The 10,674-nt window shown below is 47.0% G+C and overlaps 1 protein-coding gene across 1 annotated transcript; it reads right to left on the bottom strand.

The window, feature by feature from the left end:
• Nucleotides 1-420: 420 nt before the first annotated feature.
• On the bottom strand, nt 421-10,668 carry TRIM45 (tripartite motif containing 45). Its single transcript, XM_004456596.3, has 6 exons — nt 9,478-10,668; nt 7,279-8,012; nt 5,334-5,463; nt 4,592-4,706; nt 2,638-2,764; nt 421-1,489 (listed from the first exon to the last, which is right to left on the bottom strand). Exons 1-6 carry the CDS (start codon nt 9,966-9,968, stop codon nt 1,341-1,343), a joined length of 1,746 nt encoding a protein of 581 aa, XP_004456653.1. The 5' UTR covers nt 9,969-10,668; the 3' UTR covers nt 421-1,340.
• Nucleotides 10,669-10,674: the final 6 nt, after the last annotated feature.

Raw genomic sequence — 10,674 nt, 5'->3', positions numbered from 1 at the left:
AAATGTCTCCAGACATTGCTCGAAGTTCCCTGAATGACAAAATGATGAGCTAAAAGAACAATTACCTGACTTCCGGGCCCAGTGACAAAGAACGAAGAAGAGCAAATAACTAATAATTCGAGAGTTTACAGGGTTAGCAATGTTATCTGGGAAGATCATATTTGGGTTAGAGAAAGAGGCTGAAGAGAACGTTTCCAGAAAAGGGTGAGAATAGGAATTGCACTAAGATACACGAATATCTTAGTAAGTTACTGCTACAATGCAGCCCACGCCCACTGGCATCAAGGAGGAAATGTGTTCCCTGATGACCTGGCAGTCAGTGTGTTTCATCTAATTACTTCATTCCCTTCGCCTGACTCCATCCACCACTCAGATGAGTCACCCACTTCTTAAGGGATCTTACAGTGCAGATTCCAGTAATTATATTTAACACATGCTGAGTTTATTGCTACATATAAAATAAAGATTCCCAGATGAACACCCATAATATATACAATGAGGACCTTGGTAGGTCTGAGGCACCAGTGCTTTGTACCTTCTTCTCTCAAAAATTTTCTTCAGTCTCTAACAGTTAAGAAGTCATGCTATCAGGGCCAGAACTTCTAGTTAAGTTCTTAGGTTTCTAGGCAAAAGCAAATGCTATTTACTAAAAAACAAGGAGGCTGAGAGAGATGTGAGCAGGTTGAAGGTATCAGATAGCCTGGCCTGAGTAGAACTGCAATAAATTTATAAGGTTCCATTTCAACACCATTCACCTTTTTATGAACATACAATGCCTGTGCCATTGACCAAATAGTAATCTTCTAGGTACTGGGGAGCAGGGAGTGAACATGGCATAGACAGGGAGGAGGGTATGCCCACCTAAACAACAAGATCATATTATAATGGTCACAAAACACATATGGGTCAATCCATTTACAGTGTGCTAAAAAGAAGTAGATGATATTAAAAAGAGGTTTTTAATTCTCTGAGGGAATACCTAAATAAAAAGGTTGTAATATATCAGAAAGTAGGGAACTAAACAATCCCCATGATTTCTAAGTTCTAACAGCAGAGATATCCTTACACCTGCACAAAGTAGAAAGGAGCCTCCCTAGGTAGGGAAATAACACTGCCGACCCACCTAAGAGAAATGTAGTGGTGGTCTCTTATGCTGAACCAGCCACATATACGCCAGTGAGCAAGTCACAAAAAAAGCTCTTGAACTTCAGTGTATGATAAGGCACTTTGTTTTTAATTCTATCAGTTTCTTCGGAAGTCCTTAAGGCCTGGGCTCCTCTGGTGATCTGCAGGCATGTTGGCTGTAGCTTTAACAGGCTGACCTTGTAGCCGGAAAACAGTCACAGCGCCACAGTCCTGAGTAGACTCCTCGATGCGCTCTGCCCGCCTGTCCACGTGCATTCAGACTTCTCGGCAAACTTCCCACAACAAGACCAGTGGGGACGGCCTGGGTGGCCTTTGTGTCCGTGGCCACAGCCCAGATACCCACCTGCATGGTACAAAGAGGACAGGGAAAAAAATAACCAATACAGTGGAGGCCAGCAGGTACCATGGAGGTGAAACATCCTGGCAACATTCTGGAAGTGAAAATATCTAAGAAAAACCTGGCAAGAGGAACAAGCTCTCTGACTCTGCCGTAGTCAGGTCTCTCTAGCCTGATCACAGCAACTCAGTGTTAGCTGAAGCTCTAAGAGTAGTGCTCCAATTGGCCAACCAGAGGAGAGGAACTAATTTGAATTTTAACTGTAAAATGGTTGAAATAAAAAAGGGACACACACCACACATATACAAAATAGAAGCAAACATTTTAAAAATTTAAAAAAAGGAGAGACAGACAGAAAGAAGATTAAAGGCTACCAGGGGCTGTAGGGAGAGGGTAGAGGGTAGTTACTGCTTAATGGGTACAGAGTTTCTCTTGTGTGTTATGAAAATGTGTTGGTAATGGATGGTAGTAATGGTAGCACAACATTGTGAATGCTATTAATGCCACGCTTACACAATAAAAAATGGTTTAAGTGGCAAAGTTTCTGATACATATATGCTACCACAATTAAAAACAGTAAATTGAAAAAGAAAAAAGAAAGAATGATAAGGGTAGATTGGTGGAGTTGTAACTAGGGAAAAGGTGGATCCTGAAGTGTTTAGGAAAAATAGTGCAAAAGCCTATTTTATGGTCTGGAAAAGGGTATAATGGAATTATTGAAGAAAAAAAAATTAGATCACTTGCCTGAGCCGACAAAAGGGAAAAAAAAAGCCAGACCTTATTTAATTGGTCCCCTTCTTTAAGGTTTTGAAAGGTATAGGATAGGTTTACATTTTTTACACTGTTCAGGCTGCTGGAAAGGACATAGACTGAAATCAAGAATCCCACAGAAAGTCCAGGGCTCATAAGATGGGTGAACTGCATCAAAGCTTAAAGAACGCAGAACTTTTAAGACTTCAGTTGCACTTGGCAGAGCAAAGGCGCTTTAGACAAAACTCAGCACAGTGGTATGCTTATGTGCACAGATGACGCTTCCAAGAGACTCCTCTAGATCTGAGGATCCTGGGCGGCAGTGTTGGGATCGTCGCTGGATCCCCACTGCTGGGGGACAGGTCCGGCGCGCAGTGACCTTCCGCAGGGCTGACCCTCCTTACCTGGCATTGTGCCTCCACAGGCACAGCGAGCGGTTTTCTGGCCTCCGCTGGAGCAGAAGGTGCAGCAGTGAAATATGCCGTGGTGTGGGCGGTTCTTTTTCCTCACGGTCACGGTGAATGGTGAGCCCTTCAGTGTTCAGACCAAGAGCAAAGAACAGTACCTTGTGAGTCAAGGGGGATGTGCTGAGCATCACTCTGAGCTAAACAAAGCCTGCCTGTGATGGGACAAGGAGAGCACTAGAGAAATGGGCTAGGAGGCCACAAGCTAACTCTGTGCTTAGTGGCTGGGTAAGAGCCAAATGCAGTCAAAGAATCCAGGTGTTTCTAGTATGTTTCCACCCCAGATGCTAAGTACGCGCCATGTGGGGGAGCCCTTGGGACACTGACCAGAGTCACACAGAGTCAACAGCACAGTCATGCAGTGACACCAGTATGACCTGGGCCTTGTTCTGGCAAGCCAGGAGAGAAAGCAGAAGCCCCCACCGCAATCAGCTCTTCCCTAACGGACTGTGCCCTGCAAAACTCGGACTCCAGCAGAGCACTGACACATTAGGTGTCCCCATTTGTGCTTTTATGGGACTGACTTTTGTCTCTGTCTTCTCAATTCTTGAGGAATTTCAGTGGTCATGAAGTGCCATGATCACAAGGCAAGGGCATCTTGTGATTCTTTCTTCAATTTCTCAGCCACGTGCCTCCTCTCCTCACAAACCAAGCTAGCCCTTTTCCTTCCACCCCTCCATGCTGGGCACATCTGATAACCATCCACTTAACTCTGCAGGAAGAAGCTAAGTGTGTGTGGCCAGTAATTCTCAAATTAGTTATTCTCCCACCTGTCCCCTTTCCTTCAAGGGTTACTTTCATCCTCCAATTTCTATCCTATGATAAAAAGTAAATCTTTAATGTGCCTATGTACCTATCCCTCTGTGAGAATCACAGTGTGAGAAATCACAAAGTAGAGAGCCTGGCAGCTTAGAACCTTTCAAATGTTAAGCTCCCTTCCTTTAAAAAGTGTACAGTCCATATACAGAACAACTTGGGATTCAAAGAAATGGGTTCAAATTCCAGTTTTGTCACACACAGACTATGACTTGGGACAAGTTTGTTCTCAGTGTAGTTGATAAAATGCAGATGATGACCCTTATGCCCCAGGGTGGTTGTGAAGAAAAGTGAAATAAAATAAGCAAAATTCCCTAACCCAGTGCCTGGCAAGAAATGGCTATTGAATGAGTCTTCCTAGAGCACAGGTTACAAGCCTATATGGCAGTTTGTTGTCTTTGTCAGTGTTGATCTCTAGTTGAGGGAAATCTCTCGCTCCTGGAATGCCAGCAGAGAGATTCTGCTCAACATATAACCCAATTTTTAAAAATTCATAATCTCTAAGTAAGAAAGTGCCATACTTGCTTAGAGGAGGTGAATGGTGAGTAGCCACGGTAACAGATAAGCACATCTGTAAAGCAGAATAAGGAATTACATGGACAGATGGTTAGACAGATGAATAATCTGCGGAGAGGAGGGCGCGTAAGCTTCCCAATGGCAGCAACTGCTTGTTCCTGAAGTCCGTGTTCAGTGACACTCTGAACAAAGCTGGGAAATCCTCAACTATGTTCTATTTCCTGAGTGTGTATGTTTGTCTGCTGATAGATTGCTCCCTGTGAACACTGCATCTTTGCAACATGAAGAATTCAAATAAACTGAGAGTGATAAAATACAAGCATAACTGCAGAAGGTGAAATAGGGAGAGGGAGTTCTTATGGTCGGCAGCATCCTCTAGTAAGGATAAAAAGAGCAAAATGTGGGCCACTTCTAAAGTGAAAGGGAAAAAGAAAGAAGACGAGGAGAGAATCCTAGTCAGCCCAGCCCCTGGTAGCTGATCCTATGAGGATTGTCTCTACTGCCTAAGACGAGATTCCAGTGAGGAGGAGCTCTGGGGAGCATGGCCACAGGTCTGACTCACCTGCACGTGCTGCTCTTTGACACAGACCCATACGGTGTAGACCCCGGGCTCGTTGGGAGTGTAGGAGACGCAGTATGTCCCATCCTTGTTATCTTGGACCACTGTTCTGACTGGACTGGATGGAGTAAGAGTACAGAATGCATTCACTCTCACAAGTCTGCTTCTGTCGCCTACTCTCTTAGGATGTAAATTCTACACCATTCCCTTTAATATTAATTTTAAACATCCCCCAAGCAGGATGCCTCTTCCATGTGATCCAGAAGTAAAATTTACAACCAGGTAAGCAATATAAATCCTAATTTAATCTGACAGTCAGATGAATTCCCTGAAAGTGTCATTATGTTCTCAATGGGCTATTTTATTCCTTTGCCTACTGCCCTCCCATCTTCCTAACCATTTCCAGAAAAATATAATAATAAATATGTTTCCAATACAATTTAGTAGCAAAGTGGGGCTGAGTTTTGATAAGGGTACTATTCAGTCTACCATAGATGATTTTTCAATCTATTCAAGGCTTGGAACGAAGAAAATCTGAGGAGGGATAATACCTCTGAGATCTTAATATGTGTATAAAACCCACACAAGAAAACACATCTGGTCCAATTGGTCATGTCGCGTTATTTTAATAGCATCATGCATAGGTGAGATATAACTATTGCAGTTATAGCTCCAGTACTGCAAGGCACCCCGTTTCCAGTTTGGTTCCTGACTGTCACCCATGACACCTAGTTGTGATACGAACCCATCTTTCTTATCTCGAGGGACAACAGCGACGTGAACGTTGTCTCCTCCCCTGCCCATGCTCTGCCCTGCTGCGTCCTTACAAAGCAGGGTGAAAGAGGCCATCTGCTTCTCTCGGGCTCTGTGGAGATCTGCAAAAGATAAACTCTCAGTATCTACCGCAGCGGCAAACTGCAGGGACGACATGCCCGAAACAGACACCACCGTCCTTTTTCCTCATTGTGCTTCCTGTCCACTGTAACCTCCTGCCCTGTTTCTCTTCTTCCCCTTCTGTCTCCCAGAATGTGCCTCTTGGGAATCCCTCCTGGTGAGCTTGGTTGTCTCTCAGCAGCAGCTGATCCTGGATCTTAACTTCAGCCCTCAGGAACCTTCAAAAATACTCAGTATTGATCCAAGTATTCAGAGAAGAAAACTTCTAGTCCCTGGGAGAGAGGCTGGTCACCCCAAAACTCCCCTCACTGAGCTCGACACTGCAGGATTAGACTGGGGGTACAGTTGACCGGCTTGGACCTTGTGTTGTGAGACCCTCCATAGCTAGAAAGCTCTTGCTAAGATGTTGGGGGGACATCCAATAGCCGCAGCCCCTAGGCCAGATGCAGGGTCCTTTGTGGATGAAAGAGGGTCTCTTAACCTGGGGCTCATGAACCACGAGAAGGTCTGTGGAGAGGCTTCTGAAGCTCTAGGAATCTCATGGAATTGTCTGCCCACATTCGTAGGCGTTTCTGGGGGGGATCTTGGTCTCAGAGGGATCTATGACTTGCAAACAGTTTAGACTTTCCACGCTGTCAGGACCGACTCATGAAAATGTATGTCTGAATAACATGTTTCCTTTAGAAAGAAGACACTGTGGTCAAAAGAAACCGTTTCCCCCTCTAGTGAATGAAATATTTACTATATCCCTTTTCTAAATGCCAATGGCATAAGTGGTTTATGTGAATCAAAATGGGCAGAGAAGAAGGCAAACCATAATCTCATCTCCCTCACTCCTCTGGAACTTGATCTAAGCAACCCAGGCCTGTCATGATCCTCTCTGAGCAGGCAGGAATTTGCCCTGCTCTAAAGTCAATGCTGTTATCTCATATAGACACTGTTTTCTTTGCTATCATTTGACAGAAACAAAGCATGATCCTTGAGTTCCTTGGTAATTACTCCTTGTCTCTACTGGAAAAGGGTCAAGCCTCACCCCAGTATTGAGTATTAACTGTATTCCTCCACCTGCTGATCAGAATAAATCGGAAAGAAAAGGGCAAGGGGGGAGGGGGTCACTGTTGTAGCAGTTTGATATGGTTATGAAGTCCAAAAATAAATACTGGATTATGTCTGTGATCTGGTCTGTACCTGGGCGTGACTGAGTTATGACTGGGGCTTTGATTGGGCCACATCATTAGGGCACTGAGTCCCACCCCCTGGTGGGTGAGAATTCACAGATAAAAGGCATGGCAAAGGACAGAGATGGGGGTTCTTAATGCTGGAGTTCTGATGTCCGAGTTTGATGCTAAAGTCTTAAGCTGGTGCCCCAGGAAGTAAGCATACAGAGGAAAGAGAAGCAAGCCCCAGGAAGAGAGGAACCTTGAACCCAGAGAAGCAAAACCCTGGGAGGAACCCAGGAAGCCTGAACCTTCGCAGATGTTGGCAGCCATCTTGCTCCAACATGTGAAAATAGACTTTGGTGAGGGAAGTAACTTATGCTTTATGGCCTGGTATCTCTAAGCTCCTACCCCAAATAAATGCCCTGTATAAAAAAAAAACAATTTCTGGTATTTTGCATCAGCACCCCTTTGGCTGACTTATACAACTGTCCTTTAGATCATTATCTCTGCCCCTTGGTAAACTGGTCAGTAGGGGAGGTTTGCCTGCTTGAATGAAGGGCTGTAAGCCACAAATCTTTAAACATTATAGTCCTCTGTCCAATGCCCTCCCAATGGCAACAGGAAATGCCTTCCTACCTTCTCCTTGAAGCACACACTTGGCTGGATCAACCTCTTTTGTATTGATGGCCCCAAAAACTTCATAGCCATGGCACCTGCCTGCTTTCTCCTGAGGAGAGAAGCATATCTTATCGTTTATGCTGGGATGGGCACTATATTCGACTTTGTTGAGCTTCGTGAGCCGTTCTACTACTACCCCCTTGGTGATGAGGATCTCCAAGTCCGAGCCACTGGCCAGCAAGTGCTGGGTGAACTCCACTCCGGTCCGCATGTCTGCCAGCAGCTGCTCCAGCTGTGCCTTCTGCAGCTGCAGAGAGTTTTCTTTCTGGACCCCAATGTCTTCCAACTGCTTCAGCAGCTTGTCCCGATGCTCCTCAATGGCCTTGATGTTGCCTTCAGAGAATTTTCGGACATCGGCTGCCACAGCCTCCACCCGCTCCTGGAGGGAAATGCTCATCCCTTTGATCTGAGTCAGAGCTTCCTGCAGGGCCTCCACGTGGGGCTGGGTGCCCTTGAGGAGCTCCCGCATGGAGTCCCCATGCTTGTGGATGACATTGCTGGCAAAGTCATAGGGGTGCTCACGGTGCTCCCCCACCACGCAGTCTCGACACACCGGCCGGTCGCAGAGCTCACAGAACAGTCTCAGCTCCTCTGCAGGGTGAGCAGGACACAGGATGGGTTTCCCAATCCGGCTGTAGCCTTTCAAGTCTTTTAGGTCCACCATGGTATGGTAAGTTGTTTTCTTCTGCCGCCTAGGGGCAAGCAGAGTCAAGAACAGAAAATTAGGGAAGGACTCCAATTGGGAGAGTTTGGCAGAGGTTTTGAGAACACAGGCTATGGAATCAAACAAGTCTGAGTTAGAATCCTTGCTCTAGTCTCTTCCTAACTACATGACCTTCTCTGATTGCAGTTCCTCATCTGTACAATGGGGATATTATCTAAGTGAAAGGGTTGTTGAATGGAATAGAATGAAGGTAGCCTACGGCCCTGGATTGGGACATGACTTTGTAAATGCAGTACTAAGACTATGACTGGAACTTTCCCTACAGAGTTAATCTCCCAAGTTTAGACAGGAGTCACAGCCTGCTCCCACAGCTGACAGCACCGTGGAAACCCAGCACCAGGAGACAGAAACTGTCCTAAAGGGCACAGCGACAAACCCCAGGGAAGTAAAATGCAGCCAGTCCTGACAAAAAGCCCCATCCAGCTTTCATTTAAGACTTTGGTAAGGAATTTCCTTTGTCTAGCACCTACATCACTCAAAGCAGCAGGCTGGAATCTTCCTCAACAAGGATCACCAAAAATTATTGGAAAGAATAAAATCAATGGTCAGTAGAATCAAAGATCTCCTTTAATTATCCTTTTCTATAGCCCTCTAGAGAGTCAGGGAAACCCTGGGAAATCATGGTGACTATTCACATTCCCCCTTTAGCACTATACCAACTTTAAACTTATATTCATCTTCTGGCACTGGTAAAGTGCCTACAGAGAATGTAGGGTCAGCTGTTTAGCTGGTGGCAAGACAGTACAGGGACCATCCCATAATTACAAGTTAAAAATGGAAAGACCAAAGACTACTAACTTGTTCTGTTGGTTGGGCCAAAAAACAAGTGGAAAACAGGATGTATAAACTAATTTAGGCAAATACTAAAATCTCTAGGGCACAAGACAAAGGCTGACAGCCCAGCCAGTCAGTACCTATACTGGGAAGACAGCACCGATTAGTAAAAGGAGCACAGAATGCAGTCAGAAGCTCTGGATTTAAAACTCGGTTCTGTTACTCTTACAAGCTGTGAGACCTTGGCAAACCACGTAATACTGCTGAGCTTCCTGAATTAAAACGGTGCCTGATTTTCTATAAGAGTTGCAAAGATCGAATGAGATCTAGGGCAGGGGCTACACTATTATAGTCATTCTCCTCTATTCCAACACCTCGTATATTTATTCACTACACAAACAACTGATGATTGAAGAAAATTGTTAATGTGCTTTGCAAACTGAAAAGGGCTATGCAAACCTTGCTTGCTATTACTACTACCCGTACAAGATCAGGCGGCAGGGATTTATCACTATTCTATTTGCTATCACACATTATATTGCTCTTAGACCCTCAATGCTGAGAAAGCTTTCCTTTCCATCTGCGCACCAGGGATTTCTCTGTCTTGGCACCTCTGTACTCCTCTCTTAGCCACACCAGGTAGGGTATCCCATCTTTACCTATGAGCCTGGCAGCAGAAGTGGCAGAGATTGGCTTTGCAGGTCTGACATCTCTTCTCCACTTCCCTGTCGCTGCACAGGTCACACACCAGGCCCTGGCCTTCCCCACGCAGACTCTCCAGCATCACATCATTCATGGCCAGGTGGTCTATGGTCAGAGCCTTCACTCCACCCACGGGCAGGTCCACCTGAGCATCACATACCGGACAGAGGATGCCAATCTGCGGCTGCAGACTGCGTGGCTTGAGCTCCTGGAATATTGACCCCTCAGAGCTTGTGTCAGAGTCTCCCCCTCGGATGTCCACTACTGAGAAGGGTTCCAGCTGCTCCAGGCAAGTGGTGCAAACCGTGTGTAAACAAGGCAAGAGCCTGGGGGCTTTGAAAAGCCCCATGCACAAAGGGCAGTGCGTCTTGCCCGAGTTCCCAAGGGCAGTCCCATTGGGGAGTTTGCTCAGGAAGCCCAGCAGCGGCTGCTTCTTGTTTTCTGACATCGCCAGGATTGTGCCCAGTATCAGAAAAGGCCCTGGACAGGTCTACAACGAAGTGGCAGGTGATTAAACCCATCCAAAGAGAAAGTTTGCGGAACTTGAAGAGAGACCATAGGGGCTCTCTCGTCGGCAAAGAGGAGAGCAAAAGGGAAGTGGGTTCCTCAAAGAAACCACCCAAAGATCTACTCAGGAGGGTCACCTCCCTTCCACAGTATCCCATACCAGACACGCCCACGCCCTCCTCTGCCCCCCAAGGCGTCTCTCCTCTGATGCGCCCCTAGCTCTTGCCCAGCTGCCAACTCCAGCCCCCCGCGCCTCCCACTCCCTGGCCACCGGCCCCGCCTGACGCGACAAGCGCCTTCCCCCGCCGCGTTTCCCGCGCGAAGGTGGGTGGGCCTCTCCTTCCCTCCGCGCGTGCCCCCTGCGGGCACGCGGCGTGCGAGGACGCTGTGAGTCTCCGCCAGCTCCTCGGCGGCCACTACGCGCTCGCGCCTCTGCCCAAGGGCCCCAAAGCGCTCGCCCCGCCTCACACCAATCCCAGCCCGGGCCTACTCGGGCGCGTCCAATCACCGTCCGAGAGGGGCGGCCTTTGCCGCTTTGGGCCCCGCCGCCCTCCAGAGTGACACCACCGAAAGCCAATGAGCTTTGGAGATTCCACATCTTCGCCTGTCCACTCACGCGGGGAGGGGAAGGGGCCAACTGCGGGCCG

This window comes from Dasypus novemcinctus, chromosome 9 (genome assembly GCF_030445035.2).
Source record: "Dasypus novemcinctus isolate mDasNov1 chromosome 9, mDasNov1.1.hap2, whole genome shotgun sequence".
In the NCBI taxonomy this organism is placed as follows: domain Eukaryota; kingdom Metazoa; phylum Chordata; class Mammalia; order Cingulata; family Dasypodidae; genus Dasypus; species Dasypus novemcinctus.
This window is presented reverse-complemented; position numbering and strand designations above follow the sequence as displayed.